The sequence below is a fragment of the Bombyx mori genome, chromosome 19 (genome assembly GCF_030269925.1).
Source record: "Bombyx mori chromosome 19, ASM3026992v2".
NCBI classification, from domain to species: domain Eukaryota; kingdom Metazoa; phylum Arthropoda; class Insecta; order Lepidoptera; family Bombycidae; genus Bombyx; species Bombyx mori.
The window spans coordinates 3,851,760-3,877,836 of record NC_085125.1 but is presented as its reverse complement, the minus strand read 5'-3'; the positions used below and the strand labels follow the sequence as shown (position 1 = coordinate 3,877,836).

At 37.0% G+C, this 26,077-nt stretch overlaps 1 protein-coding gene across 4 annotated transcripts in view; it reads left to right on the top strand.

Moving 5' to 3' along the window:
* Positions 1–26,077, top strand: part of LOC101736826 (phospholipid phosphatase 2) — a 121,655-nt gene that overhangs the window by 60,065 nt on the left and 35,513 nt on the right. For 3 of the 4 annotated variants that reach the window (XM_062673925.1, XM_012696568.4, XM_012696569.4), the window contains one exon: positions 7,601–7,703. In XM_062673925.1, coding sequence (XP_062529909.1) covers positions 7,601–7,703 — 103 coding nt within the window. Of the gene's footprint in view, positions 1–4,683; positions 4,808–7,600; positions 7,704–26,077 lie in introns of those variants that run through there. The other variant, XM_021352808.3, reaches the window with a different exon arrangement.

Below are 26,077 nucleotides of genomic sequence, written 5' to 3'. Positions count from 1 at the left end.
TCTAGTTTAAATTAAAACAAAAACGAAGGAGTACTCTTCAATAAAAATAGCATGCGTTGCGGCAGACCTTAATACGTAATATGCGCTCAATTTGCATTTGTGGGTTACTTGCACTAAAAAATTAAAGTTTTAATTTTGATACTATTTAACTCCAGTAATATTAGTTCGGTCGTCAAATCACCGTCTTGTTAAGTCTTTGAACTTATCAAGATAATAGACTTGTCGGCAGACTCATTGCCGGCAGCGCAGAGATAGAGATAGAGAATATGTAGCACTTTACGGCGGAAATTCCTTGCAACGAGCTCTCACTCATTCCTTACGAATGGTGTCGAATTTGTGCAAAAAGGCATTATAATGTTAATTAAAAATAGCCATTATAGGCATTATAATTAATTTACTACATAGATCTACCTGACATATCCTTCTTCAAACGAGGCTTGTGGAGAGTACTTAACGGTAGGCAGCGGCTTGGCTCTACACCTGGCATTGCTGAAGTCCATGGGCGATGTTAACCACACACCATCAGGTGGGCCGTATGCTCGTTTGCCTACAAGGGCAATAAAAAAAAAGACCAGAACATATTATTCGAATTCCAAAAAAATGCTTAAAATATTTATTACGCAAATATGTATATAAAAGTCAACTCCCTGGGTTAGTTTCGATGATCCTTTTAAGACCTATTTAATACACTTTAACAAGTATTTCACAAAACGGACCATATTTTATTAGTGCTGTTGTTAAAGCTTATTTTTATTTTTTATTTTCACATTAAATTAATTCAGGTCGAAATATTTTTTAATAATCATGTTGTTACAAAATAACACTACGTACTTCTAAAATAAGTTCTCTATTAAACAACCTATAAAGAGTTTGATATATGTGTGACAGTGACAACTATATTTAGTTATACAACTAAACTCTATAAAAAATATCTTTTATGAACTCCGTGTTTGGATTAAGACACGGAATTCGGATTCACCAAGAATATTTCAATGTAATTTTATCTCAATTAAGTTTCTATTTCGTATTAGATGGCCCACGCGAGTCTACGTTCACAGAAAGAACCGTTAATGTAACATATCCACCGTAACCTTCAAAAGAATAGCATAATATTGATTAGACTTTATCTGAGTACATCAACGTCCGCCCACGCGAATAACGCTATTTTATGCTTTCAATAAAATAACAAATTGTGTTACTTTACATAACCATTACCGTTCGCTAACCGGTTCGTGTCCCTGCACTATTGGGCGTTTTATTTATTGGACTATTGAAAGTTTTCAAAAAGAAAACCCTGATAAATAAGATAAGCGCCTGGTAAGGCCCTGGACCGATGACTTGAGACGAAATGCGGCGGAGGCGGAGGATCTTTCATTGTGATTAACTATGGGAAAAGCCTACATCCAGCAGTAGCGAGATACAGGTTGATGATGATGGCAAAGGCCGTGGTGGAAAATGAGGCTTAGTTCTGCCTTCACGCTAATTGGTTTTCGTTTCTGAACGAATTCAATTTAGCTGGTTCCGTGAAAACTGAAGTTATGCGATTTTAAAACACTTGGCCGCCTTAAATCATTTCTATATCGTCGCAATAATTTTAAGGTCAAAATTCTTTGTTTCAAAATATTTTGATACAAAATTTTAATTCCTCGTGGGCTAAAGGATAATACGTCCGGTGCATTCGTATCTAACGATGCACCGGAGTTCGAACCCCGCCGGCAAGTACCAATTTTTCCAATGAAATACGTACTTAACAAATGTTTGCAATTGACTTCCACGGTGAAGGAATAACATCGTGTAATAAAAATAAAACCCGCAAAATTATAATTTACGTAATTACTGGTGGTAGGACCTCTTGTGAGTCCGCGCGGGTAGGTACCACCACCCCGCCTATTTCTGCCGTAAAGCAGTAATGCGCTCGGTTTGAAGGGCGGGGCAGCCGTTTTAATGTAAAAACTGCGATCTAGAACTCATGTCTCAAGGTGGGTGGGTGGCGGCATTTACATTATAGATGTCTATGGTATCCGGTAACCACTTAACACCCGGTGGGCCGTGAGCTCGTCCACCCATCGAAGCAATAAAAAAAACACAGATTATGACGTCAATGCTATCTTCGGGTGCGTTCAGAGATGTTCCGTGCATGGAGTAAGTGCATGGTAGGGAAAAGAAAACGAGTTGTTGCAAATACCTAGTTTCAGAGATATTTAAATGCACATTAAAATGTCTATTATAAGGTTAGATTTCCCTTGATTAATAAGGTTGTCAACAGTTTGGTTGTGAATTACTGGATTTGCTGCATTCTTCATCGATAGCTTAAAACTGTTATGTTATAATTTATGTTTATGATAAAAGTACCATGATTTATTTTACACAGATTATATTCGTAGAGAAAACTCCATCACGTAAATAACAAGCCCGTTTTACTTGACAACGCAATGTTACCAACACAAAAAAAGCTATAGCTACCTACGTATGTACTGGATATTGTTATTCAGTAGCATCACGGATAAACAAACGTTTTGTTTAATATGTAGCAACGTCAAACAGAATGTCGATAACACAAAGCAAATTCAAAACGCAAAAGTCAACAAAGTAGTTGATTTATTAACGATCATTATAACGCACAAAAAACAATTAAACTCGAATATAAATGTACCGTAATCGTAATTGGTACGATAGTCGTGTAGTCTACAATAGTAATGATAATGTCTATTTTATAAATTTATTCTGCACGCGACGTTGTGATGTCAGATTGAATAACAATGATTACTGATCGATTTTCGTATCTACAATATCAATGGGCTGTGTGTCAATAAAGCAGATTGAATAAAGGTGGGCTATTGTTGTTTTAAAAAAAAAAAAAAAATAAGTAAAAATATAAAACAATATTCAAAACTTACACCGCTTTTTTATTATTTTTTGTCAAGAATTTCAGACACCTAAATAAAATACCATATTATTTTAGGAAAGCAGAATGGAATTCTATATGTACATGGCGCTGTTAAAAAATATTTAATATAGTTGTCCTTATTGATATCCGGAATCCGCCATTGATTTTTATTTTTTACTAATGCGTAAATGGAAAGAATGAAAAAAAATCATGTATTTTTTTTAAAATATGAACATAGGTAAAATTTGGATAACTTACTTTAAGAAATATAAGATACGTAATAATAGACTGTGATTCTATGATACACGTAGTAGTAAGAATTATCCAATGATAGCTTATTGGCCAAGATATAATGTTAGGATAGCTCAGAAGTTACATATCTACAAATCATAAGTAATCAAAAGTAAAAAATTTAGACTTAAACACTAATTGTAATCAGTGGGAAATTCCAAAAAAGTAAAACAAAAACATCACTCGTGTCATTATTATCTGACGTTTGGCACTACAATTGCTGACACTGTGGGACTGTACAAAGGATTCACGTCAATTTGCACTTAGCGCCAGTTATGGCGTTTGAGGCGGTCGACAGTAGCTGTCAAACCATTTATGGCACACTGTCAATCTGTCAATGGACTTTGAGTTATACGTAAACGTCATTTGCTTCGTCTTATTTTAGTCATGCTATTATTAGATTAGTGTGAACCAATGAAACGTCAGCCACAAAATCGGTAGAAATAATTTCAAACTATTTTTCAAAATTCGTAGTTGCATTTAACTTTTTTTTGTTCTTTTTTGATTCATTTATTTATAAGATGACCTAAAGAGACGCTGAAGACGTAAAGCCGAATGTACCTTTTGTATTAATTATGCATTAATTAAAAAAAAAGTTTTAGTGTTTAATTGTACTAGTTGTAATATTAGTACATAATATTTTTAGACCTAGTACCATATTAGTAAAGTTTATGTGAAAATGGTTCGATATTTGTATACAATGCACTGTATTTTAATACAATTACATTGTTCAATTTGAAAGTTTGAATTCCTAAATATTTGTAGGCAGTTTTTTTTTTCCTACCTAAGCTGATAGCCTCGAGAGGCTATTTCAGCGTAACCTTAACTAGTAGGTGAGCTCAAGAAGCTCAAACCTGACGACGTTGCTAACACGAACCCTAGCAAGAGCCGTGCTTCGCAGAATCTACCACCGGATCGGAAACGCGACCCACTGAGAAAATCCGGCGAGAAACTCAGTGGGCGTAGGCAGCGACTTGGCTGTACCCCTAGCATTACTGACGTCCATAAGCGATGGTAATCAGTTACCATCAGTTAGGCCGTATGCTCGTCGGCTTAGAACACAATAAAAAAAAACGCTACATCTAATGTTGAGTGCTATATTAGCTAACCCGTAATACGTAAAATTTAATTAAAAAAAAGAAAGATATGATGTCAAATCTACCAACTGTACCATTCTATCGAGATACTTTAAAAAACTACCAATTGGTATTCTACTAAACGAGCTACTAAACTCAGTTATTACCAACATGCTAGTCAAAAACCTCATTTAAGTACGTTCCCTTGCTTGCCCTCCGACTGTAGGCGTAGTCTTCACAGTAATGAGCAGTTAACATTCCTCATACAAAATTCAATGTAATTTTCTCCAAGGGTACGTATAATACTTATTACGGTTGACGGTAAGCCAAACGGATCTTACTCGCTCCCAATATTGATGTCGCCTGATTTATTCTTCTGTCTGTAATATTCGAAAAGTTGAAGGATGAGCTAGTGATTTCGTACTCAATGACATTTTGACATATGTCAGTAAAAAAAATATGGTTTGCGATACAGTGCATGGAAATGTCTACCACGATGAAGATGAACAATAAATTCATTAATGTGGCTCTCAGGTCTATGGCCCAAGTTGAGGTGAGAGCGACACGTGTGGATTTTATGTATATAAACGTCTAGATAAATCCTATCATAAATGTAATGGTAATTATTATTCTGTTGTACATCATCAATCCGCATTGAAAACGGCCAAATTTAATCAAATATGTGGCTTCAACATTAAGAACCAACCTATAACATAAACACGTACATCAAATTATGTTGCCCAACACACGTTGCATTACAAGAAAATTCGCAACCTTATAATCTGAATACCATCGGATTCAAATAATTGTATGTAGGCGCTTGCATGCCTATGCAAATGTAAATACTTGTAGGTACGAAAATAACTGTTTGGGTGATTGTTAAATACCACCTAGATGCGGAATGAATGGGTAATTATTTGGTAAATTCCGATATAAGATGTGCAATAGGTCGATTGTGAAGAAAGCCAAGTGAGACTATTCATCACTTGAGTTTTAGCATTTGGCCAGGCTAGAAGAAAAGCGATGCCTAAGATCTCAATAACTAACAAATGTCAGTGCCATAAGGTCGCGTGATTTGGGACACAAATGGTGGTAGGACCTCTTGTGAGTCCGCGCGGGTAGATACCACCACCCCGCCTATTTCTGCCGTGAAGCAGTAAATGCATTTTGGTTTGAAGGGTGAGGCAGCCGTTGTAACTATACTAAGACCTTATTTATTTATTTATTTTTCAAAGTGGGTGGCACATTTACTTTGTAGATGTCTATGGGCTCTAGTAACCACTTAACACCAGGTGGGCTGTAAGCTCGTCCAACCATCTAAGCAATAAGAAAACATTATTTTTTTTTATACAACTGCGAAAAAAAGATATTTTTTGTATTTTATTATACTCGTCAGTGATATACACAAATTTCACTATGTTTATCTCACGATCAACAAATCTGATGCGAAATGTCTAATTGATTCTGGGAACAATTAAAACACTCTCTCGTACTCTTGATGACTCTGCAACAATTACATGATGAAATATCTTATTGAATCCGAACGTATACAAGTTATATAGTCAACAGTTTTTAATAGACTAACGCAATAGCTTTATTATTAATGTTATTATTATTGTTGAGATGGTTGAATGAGCATACGGCCCACCTGGTGCTAGGCGACTACCGAAACCCATAGACATCAATGTGAATGCCGCCATTCACGTAGAGATTATACGGTCTAAATTTCCATTGCATAAACCCAACAAGCCAGATCGCATAACTGCTTCACGGCAGGAATAGACACCGGGCGTTTTAACTTTTAGGCCATGACGACTTCATAAATATCAGATATTTCAGATTCTTTTTTAATTTTTTTTCTTATTGCATACGTGGACGATCTCGCAGCTAAGCTGGTGTTAAGTGGTTACCGGAGCCCGTAGACATCTACAACGTAAATCCCGCTCGGGAGATATGATTACTCGTATTTACCTTTCGTCTTACGCGCAGAACAGATCTATCCTAATTCCTAGTCTGCACTTAGGTTAACATTTAATTTTAACTCAACGCTTAAAGTACGCTACAGTTAAATTTTACTAACTAGAATCTGTGTTAACGTTGCTTTTCACGGATTTACGATTTCTTGAATGACCAAATAAATTGTTACATAAAAATTTGCGGGGTATTTAAATGGTTTTTCGTGTTGTTACCCTTTAAAAAAACCAATGGGAATGATTAGATATTTTAACACATTATTATAAATGCTGAAGGATTTGTTTTCATTTCACGCAGTGACGCAGTAATCGATTGTAATTTTTTGGGATGACCTAGAAATACAAAATAATATCTAAGAAATCGTTCGGAGAACTTAACATTTAATAATATTTATACTGTTATTCGTTCCTTAGATATTTCGCGTTAAACAGAGGTTTACATAATCCATTTGACTGTGCAAAAAGATCACAGTGGGTAGAAGTAATTATCATCTACCCTATCTTGCTTAATATGTAGTATTTGCCGAGAGGACGGTCGTAAACAAAATCCACAATCCCGTTCTCAGGAATCATTTGGAAACTCTGGATTCGATTTTCTTGAAGCTTTTCGATTCTCTCTCTGTTTCGTACCCTATATCCCATGATGAGTACCTTAAGGAATTATTGAAGAAGCTCCCGTGAGTTTATGCATAATACATAGAACCTCTGTGTTCATCCACAGTACCGTTCCTTCTTTTTCGAATCTTTTTTGTCACGTACCTTCTGGCTTTGAAATAAAAATCCCTTACGATGTTTCATTTGATCACCGTCCTCGCCGAACCCGTCGCTTGCGACGAAGGGCTCGACGAGTAAATTAACTCACAGACACAGCCCACTGAATTTATTCTCAGTGGGTCTCGTTTCCGATCCGGTGGTAGATTCTACGAAGCACTGCTCTTGCTAGGGCCAGTGTTAGCTACACCTCTGGTTTGAGCCCCGAGAGCTCACCCACACGCTAGGTTAATGCTGATATAGCCTCTGAAGACTATCAGCATAGGTAGAGAAAAAAATATATGTTGCAAGCTGCTAACAATCTATAAATTAAAGGCACTTTGTATCAATAATACCACCAATGGCAACTTCGTTTTGCGGTAGTCGGGCTACCTCACCTTGGTTTTTATTGAGTCAGTAGTCAAAGGTAGGGTCTATACTTAACTGTTCTCTCTAATATAGTCTAAGTTAATCAACCAATTCCAGGCAAACCATTTCTAAGTAGGGTTATCGTCAACTGTGGGTTAAATATTGATGTATGTCCTGCTGACCCTACCTTGGCTAAAATAGATAAAAGCGAGAAGGAAAATAAGTAGTGTACATTTATTGAATTATTGTTACAGACAGCATCCCAGCCAGCTCTTTCGGGAGTTCCAGCAGTAGAAATGCAAGCGAAACACAGCGTATTATGGCATTTGCTCATCGACCTGCCAATAGTCCTGCTCGGTAAGTAACTTATCTATTAAACATGCCAAGAGCCAATAAATAAATAAACGTACCAGACATGATTGCCAATAAAAAGTTTTTCAGTGCTGAAAAATAATAAAGGCAACATTGTAACCAAACAACAAATGTAATCTGGAAACTCAGTTATTGATATGTAGTTGGAAACTAGACTTTTCGGGAAACTTCAGTTTTTATTAAAATTACAACAACTTTTACGGTTTATTAATCACGTTTTATCATTTTATTGATTCGGAAGTTTTGAATTATGGTTTTCGTAATCGGAGAGGTCGACATTTATATGTTCTTCTGACTACCGTCCAATTTTGTAGTTAGTTGTTTTTGACTTATAAAACACGACTGACGGCTCAACCGGTGAATGGTTGATTCAGTATCGGCTATTCGATGGCAGCCTAAGGGGCTATTTAAGCTGCGCCCGGACTGGGTAGGTGAGCTCACGGACGTAACCTGAGTGAATTTGCTAGCACTGGCCCTAGCAAAAGCAGAATCCACCAGCGGACCAGGTACCAACACCCTGCCTGTTTCTGCCGTCAAACAGTAAGGCGGTTCGGTCTGAAGGGTGGGGCAGCCGTTGTTGTGGAGATTAATGGTAGGCAGCGGCTTGGCTCTCCCCTGGCATTGCTGAAGTCCATGGGTGACGGTAACCATTCAATATCCGGTGGGCCGTATGCTCTTCAGCCTACAATAAAAAAATCTATTTTAAATAAATTAAAAAATTAGATTTCGAACAACTAATGCTAATGTGCTAATGACGTTTTTAATGATAATTATTGTGGTATTACGTAAAAGCGTCATCGAGTGCAACTTAAGTACATAACGTAGGTCCATTGATCAGTTTATTTATAGCATTTGCGTGACTTATTCATTGTGTTTTCGTTCTAACGGTTCACGCTTCGACGCCCGTGAACTCGCTTCTAATGTGTGTGTTTCATTTAAAAGGCACGAGGTATTTTTATTCGTTCGAATGTATACTAAGTATTGTGAAAGCTTGTATGTTTGGATGTTTGTTATTCAATCACGAAAAAACGGTGCAATACGGATTTTTTTATAATATATAATAATAATAATAATAATATTTGACTAACGATCACGCCATGTTAACTGGTCCCGTGATAAGTTCGTAAAGAACTTGTGTTACAGGTACCAGATAACGGAAATAAATGTAAGATTTTTACTATACACATACATATATTTAATATACATCCATAACCCTGGAAAAGACATTTATATTTATCATACAAATATCTTCCCTTGGCGGTATTCGAACCTGCGACCCCCTTATGTAGTGACCATGTCACTTACCACTACATCAGGCTTTGGAATGAGCTCCCCTCCACGGTGTTTCCCGAGCGCTATGACATATCCTTCTTCAAACGAGGCTTATGGAGAGTATTTAAGGGTAGGCAGCGGCTTGGCTCTGCTCCTGGCATTGCTGAAGTCCATGGGCGACGGTAACCACTTACCATCAGATGGGCCGTACGCTCGACCGCCTACAAAGGCAATAAAAAAAACGCTCCGGACAATACCAAGTATGTTTGTTATATTCGAATAGTGATTTTACGAACAGACGAATCTACAAAATGATTGGTGATAGACCAGCAACACTACCATATAGCGGGATACTTCATCATGCTTATTTATTTATGGATTTAAAATTTAAAGCGAATGAAATGGCCCTTCATTTTTACTGGTAGTAGGATCTTTCATGAATCTCGTGCGGATTCACAAAAGGTAAAGGTAGGTACCACCACCCTGCCTATTTCTGCCGTGAAGCAGTAATGCGTTTCGGTTTGAAGGGTGGGGCAGCCGTTGTAATTATACTTGAGACCTTAGAACTTAAATCTCAGGGTGTATGGCGCTTTTACGTTGTATGTGTCTATGAGTTCCAGTAACCACTTAAAATCAGGTGGGCTGTGAGCTCGTCCACCCATGAAAGCAATAAAAAAAAACCCTATTTCACAGAAGAGTCAATGATGTCTGATTCTGGGCAGACTCTGGTCTGGCGCAAGTCGAAACTCGCTTCCATACTTGACAGCCACATATAAGTTACAATTTATTTTAATGGAATTGTTATAAACAAGTCTGCAAGTGTTTTATTATCTGACTAGTTTTACACTGAGCCAGATTAAGCTACACTTCACATCGCGTGGCTACAAACCCATGCTCAGATGGGGGATGAAAGATAGCCTATAGCCTAAGATAGCCTATAGCCTAAGTCGAGTTCAAACTAAATCCATAAGAATTACATACATATCGTTTTAGTTGCTTGGACGTCAAAACGTAACAGCCGGGCAGAGCTACTTTCGTATTATTAATATTACTAGTCGTGTCCCGGAAGTCGAAATTCAACTATAATTAATTGTAATTGTAAGTTTGTACACTATTATGATTGTATTTTATACTTCTATAATCACAAATTTCGCCAAGGCTACACTATAAAAAAATATTAATAAACACAAACAATATTTAATCTATTCTCAATTTGACAACAGACGTCAAGAACAAAAGTTTGACAATAAATAGTATGCATGCGTGTGTGCGTCAAATACATGGTATGTAGTGTGTGTAACGTTTTCTTTATTGATTTAATGTGTCTTTTATGCATTATTTTAAAAAAATATTAGCATTGTGCACTTCTTCTCTATATTCTCTATAAGTGTGGAAAATTTCATACTCCTCCGTCCGCGCAATTTTCGTAAAAAGTGATACAAAGTTTTTGCTTCACGTATTAATGTATAGATTGCTAGTGGTGCCCCGGTAGTCGAAATTCGACTATAATTAATTGGAATTTTAAGTTTGAAAATTATCATGGTTCTATTTTCAAAGACTATTCTACTTCTATATTCACAGATTTCGCTAAGACTACACTACGAGTATAGACAAATAATATTAAAGGCAAACAATATTAATCTATTAATCTATCTTCAATGTAATTTGATTCATTGGATGCGCACTGTTAGTCCAACATAGGCTGGGGGCGCTACCTGTTAGCCGATTGCGTATACGGAACCTTACGGAACAGAGAATATAAAACGCACATTAGTAAAAAAAAACCTAGTTAACATTATTTGTACACGTGGAAAATGTCCCTAATGTTCTATCGTAGTATTAGGCAACAAGGAAACTAGTTCAGTTGGACAAAGCAGAGTCGATGTTCGTTTGTGTACGCTCGTAAAGATAAAATAATTTTGGTCAAACTTAATCATAGCTACCGCAAAAATGCTTTCGAAATGTGGTGCTGGAGGATTACCGCAGATTCCATGAAATTTCGCACCAATATGTCAATACTAAAGGAACTTAATATTAAAATTAGGCTTTCCACAATATGCATCCGTAGAGTATTGGATTTTGGTTAAACTTACTCATACCGCAAAAATGCTTTCGAAATGTGGTGCTGGAGGATTACCGCAGATTCCATGAAATCTCGCACCAATATGTCAAACTAAAGGAACTTAACATTATAATTAGACTTTCCACAATGTGCATTCGTAGAGTATTGGAGTTCTTTGAATACGTTGCTTGAAGGGACACAATCTTGAACAGCTGGTGGTGACGGGCATAGATAGAGGGCAAACGTCCCAGAGGATGCAGTCCCACAGGATGGTCGGACCAAATTTGGTCTTGTCTGAATATCAAGCTCTTCGATGTCCTCCACGAGGCCAAGGATCGCAGCAGATTGAGAACAATTATACAAGAGAGATCGATGCAGCGGGGGAGTCAAGACCCTCAGTAATAAGGAGAACGAAGCAAGGAGGAGGGGAGGAATCATACTTAGAACCCATTATAAGTCTTTATATTACCTTAAGAATCTTTCAGATTGATCTGATATAATAACTAAAAAAATTTGAACAGTAATGTAATGGTCGAAAAAACTTATGTCACAAACAGAATTCTCGTTCATCAAACGTAATTAAAAATATTAAAACTTTTTAAATTCTATATTGATTTGTTCGTTTTTTGTATAATAGCTATTAATTTTGCCTTTTAAGTTGATTTAATCACCTTCGCAATTATATTTAAAGTGATAATCGAATAATTGTAATTAATAACAGCTTATATAACCTATTTATCAGTTTTATCGGCGACATTGAACTTGAACCAAATGTTAACTCAGATTAAGTCTTAGTTTACATACTTGACTTGAATTTATTTGACAAAAATTTGTCAATATAATATTATGGATACTGTGGTTCGCCCTTATAAAGTACTAACTACAAGTACAAACGGTGAGAAAATTCTTACAAATTAGTTTCAAAATAGTTTACAATAAAGAATTTTGGATAAATCCACACTACCTGGAGCCACTGCGGTCATCCATAGTGCGTTTCCAGAGGTCTTTTTTGCCACGTACCATCCGGCTATGGAATGAGCTCCCCTCCACGGTGTTTCCCGAGCGGTATGACATAGCCTTCTTCAAACGAGGCTTGTAGAGAGTATTCAACCGTAGGCAGCGGTTTGGCTCTGCCCCTGGCATTGCTGAAGACCATGGGCGATGGTAACCACTCAACATAAGGTGGGCCGTATGCTCGTCTGCCTATAAGGGCAATAAAAAAAAATCAAACGCTACCAATTACGAAGAGCATTTGAAAGAAATGAGTTTGAAGATGTTGTTATTATCATTTTTTATACAACGCCTTCAAAATATGAAAAATTTAAATCTGAATGTTACACATACATGTTTATGTAGTTGTAGACGTAGATACGTCGAGAACTAGAAAGAGAAAAACTGTGTTCAGCTTGATAGAGCTTTGTCTCTTTCATTCATTCATTGTCTCGTTTTGTGACCGGCATTGTCGAATAGATAATGACCGAGCTTTGCTTGGTTTTTTTTTTGATAACGCCATCTTGTTGTGTCTTTAAAACGGTTAGTTGCCCTTAATTAAGAAAAATAGTATTATTATTCGCCAATAGATGTCGGGAAGAGTTGATTCTTGAAAACACGAATAAAACAACATTTTCTGAAAATATATCGTAGCTAGATCGATTTATCGCCCCCGAAATCCCCCGTATACAAAATTTTATGAAAATCGTTGGAGCCGTTTCCGAGATTCAGATTATATACATATTATATATTAATATACAAGAATTGCTCGTTTAAAGGTATAAGATTTTGTTTGATAATCATAAGCCTGATGTTGATTTGAAAGAAATCACTACAAACTTTCAACGCGCAAACCATTTTAAATTGCAAAATTAATCAATTACATTGTAAATAACATCACGCAATGAATATTACGTACTTACGTGGTTAATCATGTAATAAATATTCCATTAAAATGTAGATAAAGGCAACTCTGTAATGATTAATAACATGATTAATGTACAATGTTAATAACTTACGTTTATTCATATTATTGATGCCTATGTGTTACAATAAATGCGAATATACTGTATTTTTACGTATGATTATAATAAATATAAAAAAATCACTGTAATTAATATAAAGGATAAACTAAAAACGCATTTAAATAGCAAACTTGGTGGTAGGTAGGTAGGTTTCACTGGTGGTAGAACCTCTTGAGTCCGCGCGGGTAGGTACCACCACCCTGCTTATTTCTGCCGTGAAGCAGTAATGCGTTGCGGCTTTAAGGGCCGTTGTAACTATACTGAGACCTCAAAACTTATATCTTACGGTGGGTGGCGCATTTACGTCGTAGATGTCTATGGGCTCCAGTAACCACTTAACACCAGGTGAGCTGTGAGCGCATCCACCCATATAAGCAATAAAAAAAACCAAATTAAAATTTATAAAAAAACATTTTTGTTTAAATAGGTTATTAGGCTTAATTAATAAAATTGTTGTATTGTCATCGACTCTTGATGCATGCAATCCTAGATAGTTCTTGATTTTGGTTAAAATTGCGATGAAAGTTTCCGTTACATATATAATCAAGCTAATGAAAGCGTCGTAAAAATAGATTATAAATTATTTTCTCGTATTAATTAACGTATTTTACATACAAAATTTGAAATTAGTTGCATACAAAAATAGACATTAATCATTATTTAAATCAAGTTCGCTTTTGCGTCCACTAATTGGATGTATTGTTGTGGAGTTATCAATAATTTCGATATTAATAATTCGATAAAATACGACAACATTTTCACATATTTTCAATTTCATAATTAGAACTGAAAGTTAAATAAATAAATTTATTTTATGTATTTGTTAGGCACACAGTACACATTACAAGCTAAAAAAAAGATAGGTACACAATAAATAACAACAAGAAAAAAATTTGGCTCGTAACGTAAGCCATGCGCGCACAACTAATCAGGACAAATGTGCTAAATACACAATGTTCCTTAAAACTATAGGTAATGAATGGTAACAGAAAAAAACTTGATAAAATATAAAGTTGTAGTAACGCTGCTACATACAATGCAATTTCTTCCCCGAATCCTGATCACGCACGAGCCTATCACCGTCGACGCCCTAGACACGTCCTTACGGATCCATCAGATCCAATAACCTTTGCGTTAGACGCCTTCAGCTCTAACACTAGGAGCAGGCTTAGGGACCCCAGTCGGTTACTGGTGCACGTCGAACTCGACAAAGAGTTCGACGTGCAACCTAACCGATGAATCAGCTCGCTGAGTTTCTTGCTGGATATTCTCAGCGGGTCGCGATTCCGATCCGGTAGTAGATTCATTCGCGAAACAGCTGCTCTTCAGTTGTTAGGTCTCCTTCGGAAGCGCTCGGGCAGCTGTTAGCAAATCTCACCCCTCCTGTCTTGCTCGCCCACCTGTCCTGGTGAAACTGGAAAGGCCTCCGGGCCACCACTAATCCATCAATCATAAAAAAAACAATGCAATTTTGTGATTCTTAATTCATGTTAATTGTAAAAACTTGTGTGAGCGACAGTACTTCGTGAGCTAGTGTCGCGGTGGTGTCAGCGTTACGTCAACGATGTCACAGTGACAGATTTCAGCGCAAGTGACCACCCACCGACTGGAATGCGAAGAATGCACATTAAATACATACACGAGCTATAATACTAAAACTTTGTCCGTAGTTTTATATTCCTATTGCGGTCAGGGCACGGAAATTGCCGCATAACATTAGAGTACATGGTTCAGTTTTGTATTTTAATAATATATAAAATACATACTAGAACGTTTTGTTTCTACTGATATCATCTAGCTTATAAAGCGTTTCCAGTCAAATGTAACATCGTTGATTAAAATTATATACGAATTTATACCGCAATAAATATTGCAATGAATTTTAAATTCGATGTTATTGTCATTTAAAGATAATTCATTATACTAGAGGTCCCGCAGTAGTCGAAATTCGACTATAATTAATTGGAATTGTAAGTTTGTACACTATTATGATTGTATTTTATACTTCTATAATCACAAGTTTCGCCAAGGGTACACTATAAAAAATATTAACAAAGAGAATATTTAATCTATTCTCAATTTGACAACAGACGTCAAGAACAAAAGTTTGACAATAAATAGTATGCATGCAAATGTGCGTCAAAAACATGGTATGTAGTGTGTTTAACGTTTTCTTTATTGATTTAATGTATCTTTTATGCATTTATTTAAATTAAAAAATATTAGCATTGTGCACTTCTTCTCTATATTCTCTATAAGTGTGGAAACTTTCATACTCCTCCGTCCGCGCAATTTTCGTAAAAAGGGATACAAAATTTTTGCTTCACGTATTAATATATAGATATTCAATTACCATCACACATATTAAATTATTTATTGATAATTCATTAAAAAACCAAATTGTCATTTTTTAATGAAGAGTGACAATTTGAATTTAAAAAAAAACACACATTTTCGAAGTACATAACATTTTAAGTTCCTGTAATATGCGCTGGTTAACCAAGGGTTTCAAACAGGGATCGTCACTAAGAAAACGACAGCTTGAGACCAGTTATCTATATCAGAGTCACTGGAACAATGGTGGATACATTATTAAGCAATGCAATTAAAATCTCGGTTCGACACACATCAGAACGTAAATAGATGCGTCCGCTGTGTAGTTCCCTGTTAATCTCAATTCAACACAACTATACTAATTACGATATAAAATAAATAAATAAAAAGTTTTATTTTTGCGGCACTTCTCAGTTATAATTTTATGTCAATTAATATCGACAGTTTAGCAAGTGCTTTGAGGAATTGCTTGAGATGATACCATCGTCTCGTTTTTGCATCACACCGCCCGCCATCGGAGTAGAGTTCATCCATATTACCTGGAGCCACTAGGTTAATCTACAGTGCGTTTCCAGAAATCTTTTTTGCCACGTACAATCCTGCTATGGAATGAGCTCCCTTCCACGGTGTTTCCCGAGCGCTATGACGTGTCCTTTTTCAAACGAGGCTTGTGGAGAGTATTCAACCGTAGGCAGCGGTTTGGCTCTGCCCCTGGAATTGCTGAAGACCATGGGCGATGGTAACCACTCAACATAAGGTGGGCCGTATGGGCAACATAAGGGCAATAAAAAAATAGGCAAACATTACAATTGACATGTTTGATTTGATCAGAATCGTGATTATCCGACTTCAAATATCCAAGAACGGTAAATCATTCCGTGTGAGATAAACACGTGACAATTATGCGGCAGTACCTAACGACAATGAAAATATTTGTAATGTGACAGTTTTTCGAAAGAATACGTAATTGAATACGAGACGGCAGTGTCAGTTACTCAATGAACGAAGCGCTCGCACAAAAACATCATTGTCATCGTGGCACGTAAGTTGATATACGAGATGTTAGCATTCCACACGTGATGGCAGTGTTAAGTTTTATTAAATAAGGAAGAACACAAGCTAATTAAAGTTTGCATAATATTCTGCTCGAATGATGATGTCAGGGTAAACTGATTTAACTAAAGAAAACGTAAAGTCGTCGTGGCCTAAAGGATAAGACGTCCGGTGCATTCGTATCGAGCGATGCACCGGTGTTCGAATCTCGTTGGCGGGTACCAATTTTTCTAATGAAATACGTACCCAACAAATGTTCACGATTGACTTCCACGGTGAAGGAATAACATCGTGCAGTAAAAATCAAACCCGCAAAATTATAATTTGCGTAATTACTGGTGGTAGGACCTCTTGTGAGTCCGCACGGGTAGGTACCACCGCCCCACCTATTTCTGCCGTGAAGCAGTAATGCGTTTCGGTTTGAAGGGTGGGGCAGCCGTTGTGACTATACTGAGACCTTAGAACTATATCTCAAGATGTGTGGCGCATTTACGTTGTAGATGTCTATGGGCTCCAGTAACCACTTAACACCAGGTGGGCTGTGAGCTCGTCCACAAATCTAAGCAATAAAAAAAAAAAAAGAACAAAGTTTTTTTTATGATTAAAGAATTACTGGTGGCCTGAATGCCTTTCCAGTTTCACCAGGACAGGTGGGCGAGCACGGGCTCAGTCGGGTGGGGTGGGATTTGCCGAGCGCCGCCAAAGGAGACCTAACAACTCAAGAGCAGCTGCTTCGCGAATTAATTTATTACCGGATCGGATCGCGACACGCTCAGGAGATCACACATTTTCAAAATTAACTTCCACGATGAAGAAATAGTATCATGTAATAAAAATCGATACTGTAAAAAATATGATTTGCGTAATTACTGCATGGCGTATTCAAAGCAGAAGCAGTGATTTGAGGCATCATTTTACTTCAAAAATGAGACTTAAAAGTCATGTTTCAGAGTGTGTGGCGGCACTAACATTGTTGATGTCTATGAGCTCCCCACTTAACACCATGTGGGCCGTGAGCTCGCCCACCCATCTCTGAGCAGTAAAGAAAATAATCTGTTTGTCACGTCACGACTAACCCATTTTTTGTAAACGTGTCTCCTAAACAATCGTTTTCGTTTTTGCATACAAAACAAGGCACACGTAAAAAAACTGTAATACAGCAGTCATTGAACCCAATTGTGAAAGAGATTAAACGGGTCATTTTTTCCGCGCTTTTAAACCTTACGTCCGGCCGTAATCAAAACATTTCGCCGTGCTGGTCATCTTTAACTGCTGTGCTGCGACATATTTAGCCATACCGCGACGTTGTGTAATATGACATTATTTCCAGATATCTGTGTTGCCAGCCCTTCTGTGTGCTTAGTGCGAGTTTTTTGACTTCTCGATCGCGTAAAAGTTAACTCAAATTTGTATGGAGCTGGAACTTTTGCGTACGTTTGCCGCTAGGGGCGCTGATCTACCTCCATACAAATTTGAGTTAACTTATACGCGATTGAGAAGTTAAAAAACTCGTACTCTTCAAAACAATCGTACTTTGCTATTTGATGTTTACGTTTTTGGAACCAAGTTCCTTATGGGACGATGCGGAGGGGCACCCTAACCAGGAAAAAACGTCCGTAACGTAAGATTTTTATTAGTAATGCACACATTGTACGACTTAACTTTGTAATAACGTACAAAAAATAACATATTTTTATTATATATTTTTTTATAAATCATTGTGAATAAAATAAAGTTGATAACTTTGTAAAGTAGTTTTTTTTTATAAAATAAAAAAATCATAATAAAGAATGTATACCCGAATAATTATTTTCTTTATACCTCGAATAGAACTTTAAATTAATATTTTTATAATAAGGAACTTCGTTCCTATCCGGTGTCCCACGACACCACACATCTTTTTTTTTCTTTTTGCCCTTATCCATCTACGCAGCATCCGCGTTTTCCATTCAGGCCTGTCTACGTGATCTCTGCACTCATGACCATCTCTCGGATATCCTCTTTCACACAATCCAGCCAAGTCGTTTTAGTGTACCCTCGGACATTACAGTGTCCTTGCGTAATTAATCCTCAGCCGTGGCCCCCCATAAGGACTGTCTCCTGGACTATCCTACGCCAACGCAGCCTATCCTTGGCTGCGCGGATAGCATCGTGGAGTCAAGTGTATCATTACAGGGCGTTTTAGTCTGTGTGGCGGGTCCTAGTGAGTTTCGTCTTGACAAACTCACTCAGAAGGTCCATTTCTGAAGAGATTAGGATTCTTCAAGCACTTTCTACGTATAGTATACTTATATATATACACGATTAAAGATCTAAAACATTGTGTGCGCTCTATAAAGTCGTTAATCGACGATATGATGAAATGAATTATGGAAACCGTTGTTCGTAACAATAATGTTTTTATGTTTATTAAGTAAAGCATTGAATGTCGTAAGTAATAATAGATGGCGGTCTAAAACTATTAAATTGCTTCTCTGTTGCTCAATTTCTAGTTTTGAAGTCAAAGCCTAGAGGCTTTTATGGTGTACTAATCTCATTGAAATAGAATACGTTTTATGTTTATGCGTATTATTATAGTTGGCGATAGAACAACGACAAGGAAACGATTATAAATTGCGCAAAACATTTTTGCACTGAATTTAATTACAACATGCCAAAATAAAAAGTCCTATCGGTATTATACTCTTAAATGATTAAGCATGTTGTTGTATTGAATTTAAATTCACGATATATTTCGGTTTACTATTTTCATTGAAGGCAGGCGGAATATACGAACCGTCTTTTTTTTATTGCTTAGATGGGTGGACGAGCTCACAGCCCACCTGGTGTTGAGTGGTTACTGGAGCCCATAGACATCTACAATGTAAATGCGCCACCCACCTTGAGATATAAATTCTAAGCTCTCAAGTATAGTTACAACGGCTGCCCCACCCTTCAAACCGAAACGAATTCACGGCAGAATTAAGCAGGGTGGTGGTACCTACCCGTGCGGACTCACAAGAGGTCCCACCACCGGTAATTACGCAAATTATGATTTTGCAGGTTTGATTTTTATTACACGATGCTATTCCTTCACCGTGGAATTCAAGTTCCAAATGAAGACCTGTCTATTCCCTCGTTCTTCGTCTAATCAAAATCCATTCTGCTTATCTAAATTACGCACATAAACTTCGATTCTACCACCGCGTTCCGCGCGAAGCGCTCCTCCAGAATGCGTCGGTAGTGTCCGATAAATAATCAACTCTGGTTATTATTAGTTAAACAGTTGAGCTTTCAACTTTATGTGGACCATGTGGCGACCTTATTCAATACTCATCACCCATGGAGTTCATGTCAATTTAGCGTTGCACACACGCCACAGAGTGCGCGAATAGAGATCGGATTTTAAGTAATGTGTTTCGGTTTGAAGGGCGGGGCAGCCGTTGTAACTATACTGAGAAACCTTAGAACTCATATCTCAAGGTGGGTGGCGGCATTTACGTTGTAGATGTCTATGGGCTACGGTAGCTACTTAACACCAGGGATTTTCCCGCCAGATCTCAGTGGGTTGCGTTTCCGATTGGATGGTAGATTCTGCGAAGCACTGCTCTTGCTAGGGGTAGCGTTATCAACATCACCAGGCTAGAGCCCCGTGAGCTCACCTATTCGTTCTGTGAATCTATATTAGTATAGCCCCTTGAGGTTACTAGAATAAGTAGGAAAAAGATAAAAAGTCGTAGTCAAGTATCTGCTAAGCATCAAGAAGTATTACCAACATCCAGTACGAACACATTTCCTATCTCTATATTATTATATAAAAATGAATTGCTGTTCGTTAGTCTCGCTAAAACTCGAGAACGGCTGGACCGATTTGGCTAATTTTGGTCTTGAATTATTTCTGGAGGTCCAGAGAAGGTTTAAAAGGTTAGATAAATATGAAAATGTTAGGAATTAAATAAAAATAACAATTTTGTTTTTCTTTTGATGTGTCCCCCGTCGGACGGATTCATTTTGTTTGTTTTAAGTTTATTTTATAGATTATCCATTGAGGCACTACGAAGTCTGCCGGGTCAGCTAGTTTTATATAAAAAAATTTCATTCCCGAACTCGTATCAATTCTATATTTAGAATGCAGCTGTGTTCGGTTCGTTTATTGAAGGTAATTAACACTCTGTGAGGTCTTTGTACATTACGAATGCGGTTTCTATGTTTGTGTGGTGACCTGTCGAATATTCTATTTATGGAAAAGGTATAAAGTATCACATATCCACTACCCGATACGATATAAGAACACTAAGTACAAATTAAGTCTTCCCATGAACTAGTCTTTAGCGAGTAAGTTCATTAGAATAATATGCAAATATATGTATAAAATATTTCTATATGTCGGCAAACGTAGATTCAACTTCAGAAAGACTAAACTGTAAACACTTTTTTTTTACCTTAATTGTTTTTTTTTTTTTACGTATCTTTGTTAATTTTGTTTGTATGTAACGTAATTTTTTGATGTAATTTTCACCGACTCCAAGTCTTTTGATTAACTTGAAAATTATCAAACGCATCATGTGCCGATAATTTTGTATCAACAGCATAAAAAAAAGATGAAGTTAATTATGTTATTACGGTTTGGTACAGCCCTCTGAGTTTGTCGCCGGATCTTCTCAGTGGGTCGTGTTTCCGATCCGCTGGTAGATTCTGCGAAGCACGGCTCTTGCTAGGGCCAATGTTAGCAACACATCCGGTTTGAGTCCTGAGATCTCACCTACACGCTAGGGTAACGCTGATATACCCTCACAAGGCTATCAGCATAGGCAGAAAAAGGTTTTCAAAGTTTTTAAACAATTTTACATAAGACTTTGAATTAATTCGCATTTAATACTGAATATAAATCGGTAATAGATAAGTAGCGACCTCAAGGCCTAAAGTGACGCAGTACTGTAGAAGCTGCCAGTAATGCCGTACCACACTACAGCACTTATAGTATTAGGTACTAAAAGCTTGGAGTTTTAAAATTGCCAAATTAAGAATTACAATCATTTACAAATACAATTACAAATGGGAATATCGATCGTCGGTACTTCTAAACGCCAACGGACAATAAAGACCTAGTTTCTACATTTGTTCTTAACAGGATAAAGATCCACTCATCATCATTAATCAAGTTCAGTGCTTTGACCAGAGTCGCGAAACCGAATGTGACGCTAGATAATGGACAGCTTCCTAAAACATCGACAACGGGACATAAGGAGCGTTATTTTGATCCGAAAAGCGAATACGGAAATTCGCCGGATATACCTACTCAGTGGGTCGCGATTCCCATCCAATGGTAGATTCTACGAAGCACTGCTTTTGTTAGGGTTAGTATTACCAAACCCTCCCAGGTTGAGTCCGTGAGCTTACATCCCATACAGAGCGTAGCTTGAATAGCCCCTTAGGCTACCAGCGAATAGGTAGGGGGAAAAAAAGAATCAACGAAATCACATAAGTATATTACAGCACAGATTAATATAGAGACATCTAGACATCTACAACGTAAATGCGCCACCCACCTTGAGATATAAGTTCTAAGGTCTCAGTATAGTTACAACGGCTGCCTCACCCTTCAAACCGAAACGCATTACTGCTTCACGGCAGAAATAGGCAGCGTGGCGGTACCTATCCGTGCGGACTCATAAGACACGGGCACCGCCAGTAATTACGCAAATTACAATTTTGCGCGTTTGATTTTTTATTACACGATGGTATTCCTTCACCGTGGAAGTCAATCGTGAACATTTGTTAAGTACGTATTTCATTGGAAAATTGGTGCCCGCCTGCGGAATTGGAACACCGGTGCATCGCTAGATACGAATGCACCGGACGTCTTATCCTTTAAGCCACGACGAATTCATAATATTATAGTAGTTTCTGATGTCAAATAAACTAGAATTCATCTAAAATAATTAAGCACCTACCAGGTAGGGTAGATTATAGAAGGAAATGATTCATTTGGATTGAAAGGATTCATTTGCCGCTGTTTTTTTTCCTACCTAAGCTGATAGCCTTAAGAGGCTATATCAGCGTAACCTTATCTAGTAGGTGAGCTCACGGGGCTCAAACCTGACGACGTTGCTAACACGTACGCTAACAAAAGTCGTGCTTCGCAGAATCTACCACCGGATCGGAAACGCCACTGAGAAATCCGGCGAGAAACTGAGTGGGCTGTTAATTTGCTCGTCGAGCCCTTCGTCGCAAGCGATGGGTTCGATGAGAACGGTGACCGGTGCTTGAAGTACCTAAAAGCGCCGTTAGTGGATCGGGAGGATCCGAGATAACGTGTTTGGGGCGACGTCGACTGCTTTCCATTCTTTCCGCAGGATCGGGAATGGTTGTCGGTATAACAACGCTTCAGTCCTACCAAACTGAAGTCAGGTAATAAATCTGTTTCGTGTATTTTCCGTATATAAACCAAAACTTCAAGCACGTTATTCGAAGAATGTTTCGTTGATTTTATCAAACTATCGGCATCACGACACAGTCTATCTGTCAATTTCCATTAAGTTCCGATCTTTTTATTGGCTATAAAGATCGAACATAAAATTAATATTATGTACACAGTAAATATGTATGCGTGGCGTCATATTCGTTTTAATGACTTGTAAATTTCGTTTAGTAGCATGTTTATATTTCGACTACTTGATGTTTGACGTTTTAATTCTTTTTGCTGTGTCGTTTTTTTTATTTACTAGTGGTCCCGCAGTAGTCGAAATTCGACTATAATTAATTTACTGGTGGTAGGACCTCTTGTGAGTCCGCACGGGTAGGTACCACCGCTCTGCCGTGAAGCAGTGATGCGTTTCGGTTTGAAGGGTGGGGCAGCCGTTGTAACTATACTGAGACCTTAGAACTTATGTCTCAAGGTGGGTGGCGCATTTGCGTTGTAGATGTCTATGGCCTCCAGTAACCACTTAACACCAGGTGGGCTGTGAGCGCGTCCAACCACCTAAGCAATAAAAAATAAAAAATAAAAATCATAAGTTTGAACATTATTGTGGTTATATTGTCAAAGACTATTTATTATACTTCTATAATCACAGATTTTGCCAAGACTACACTATAGACAAATAATATTAAAAATAAACAATATTAACTTATTTTCAATTTGACCACAGACTTTAAGCATTAACTAAAGTTTGACAATAAACAAAGAGTATATATACATGTGTGTGTGTGTAAAATAAATGGCAGTGTGTGTAATGTTTTCTTTATTGATTTAATGTATCTTTTATGCATTATTTTAAAAAAATATTGTGCACTCCTTCTCTGTATTCTCTATAAGTGTGGGAAATTTCATACTCCTCCGACCGCGCAATTTTCGTAAAAAGGGGTAGGTACAACGTTTTTGCTTCACGTATTAATATATAGACATACATGTATATCGAAGGATGAAAGGTTATTTAGTTAAGCGACTTTTTGAAACTTTACAGGAGACTCATTAAAAGATTATAACTTGAAAAAAATACTTCTTTAGCTAAATATTTGAATGGAGTAAACTTAATTGAAGAAGAAAAAGATCGAACAGTTGATCCTTATACCAAATAAAGCGCACCTATACCTAATTATAAATATAAATGTCGTGAATTAAACGAGATGTCGCTTAAACCAAATAGCCTTTCACACCTTGATAATATGTAGTGTACACTAAAATATCGCCTATATATATTGTCATACGTATGATTTTTATGTGGTGTACAACAATTGCATAAATATTGTCAGGAATACAAGGAATATTTATGAAGAAAAACCAGCGATTCCAATTATATTTATCACTTAAGTCACCGCTGTTTTTTGTAAATATCTGGTTCCATTTTCATTGATAGAAAACTTACAATCGTTATCATACATACTATTATCAACTTTATTAAAATACCAGCTGACCCGGCAGACTTCGTAGTGCCTCAATCGATAAACAAAAGACCTAAACTTTTGTATAAAATAAACTTTAAAAAAAACAAAAGAAATCCGTCCGACGGTGGACACATCAAACGAAAAAATTCCGAGCATTTTCATATTTATTCACCTTTTAAACCTTCTCTGAACTTTCACGAATAATTCAAGACCAAAATTAGCCAAATCGGTCCAGCCGTTCTCGAGTTTTAGCGAGACTAACGAACAGCAATTCATTTTTATATCTATATCTAAAGGAAAGTCGTGTTAGTTACATTATTTATAACTCAAGAACGACTGAACTGATTTGGCTGAAAATTGGTGAGGAGGTAGCTTAGAACCAGGAAAAGGACATAGGATACTTTTTATCACGTTCCCGTGGGACGTGACATAAAACGTGGCATAACAAAACGCAACTGATATGGAATAAAAAAAACGCAACTGACAGCTAAATATTATATTCTATGGTTAATTATAGTAGAATTTTGAAGTTGACCGGTTGATGTGTTTGAAACAAACCGTGTGGCGGAACAAAGTTCGCTGGGTCCACTAGTAATATATAGAAGAAGAAGATTTGAAAATTACATTAAATCATACAAAATTTATTTCGGAAATAATTATACCGTTGGCTTCTAATATTGCATTCCGAAACCTAACAACCTCTTTCTAAGTTTTCAACTCATTAACATTAAATTTAATATTTCGACCAAGAGAACGAGATAAAATTAATACATTCGATTGATGATAATCAGTAACATCATGCTACTGCGCTTCAAACTGTTTAATTGCGCATTTTTTATTTTAGTTTTATTGTTAAGATGAGTGGACGAGCTCACAGCCCACCTGGTGTTAAGTGGTTACTGGAGCCCATAGACATCTACAACGTAAATGCGCCACCCACCTCGAGATATAAGTTCTAAGATCTCAGTATAGTTACAACGGCTGTCCCACCCTTCAAACCGAAACGCATTACTGCTTCACGGCAGAAATAGGCAGGGCGGTGGTACCTACCCGCGCGGACTCACAAGAGAGAGAGAAGGTTTAAAAGGTAGATAAAAATATGAAAATACTCGGAATTAATAAAAATAACAATTTTGTTTTTCCTTTGATGTGTCCCCCGTCGGACGGATTCCTTTTGTTTGTTTTAAGTTTATTTTATACAAAAGTTTAGGACGTGAGGTCTTTTATTTATCGATTGAGGGACTACAAAGTCTGCTGGGTCAGCTCGTTCAAAATAAATTGTGTTGTGGCTTCACAATTATTACTCATGCAGGTCCATGGGGGTATTCGGACCAAGTGCTCATGATAGTGACGAGATGAAATTGCCGTACGTGACGAAAAGTTCTAGCTTCCAGACCAAACGTCTTTGTAAAAAATTTTTCATAGTGTCCAATTAAGTGAATAATAAACGGTCCATTATTCATTTATTAATATGTACCGATGCAGTAAAAAATTAAATAATTATAAAGATAACATTTAAAGGTTGTTTCTATTAGTATTTAAACCACATCTACGGCTTAGAGTCCTCAAATAATTATAATTATTTAGATTCGTCAATTTCTTCAACAAAATGATAGATTACATTTAGTTAAACTTTAGATTACACTTAAAGTTCAGGTGTTGATATTAGTATTATTATTATTATAATTACGATAAATTTCAATTGATTTACCTATTCATGAGTTGCAAATGGACAAGTCGATAATATTATTATGATG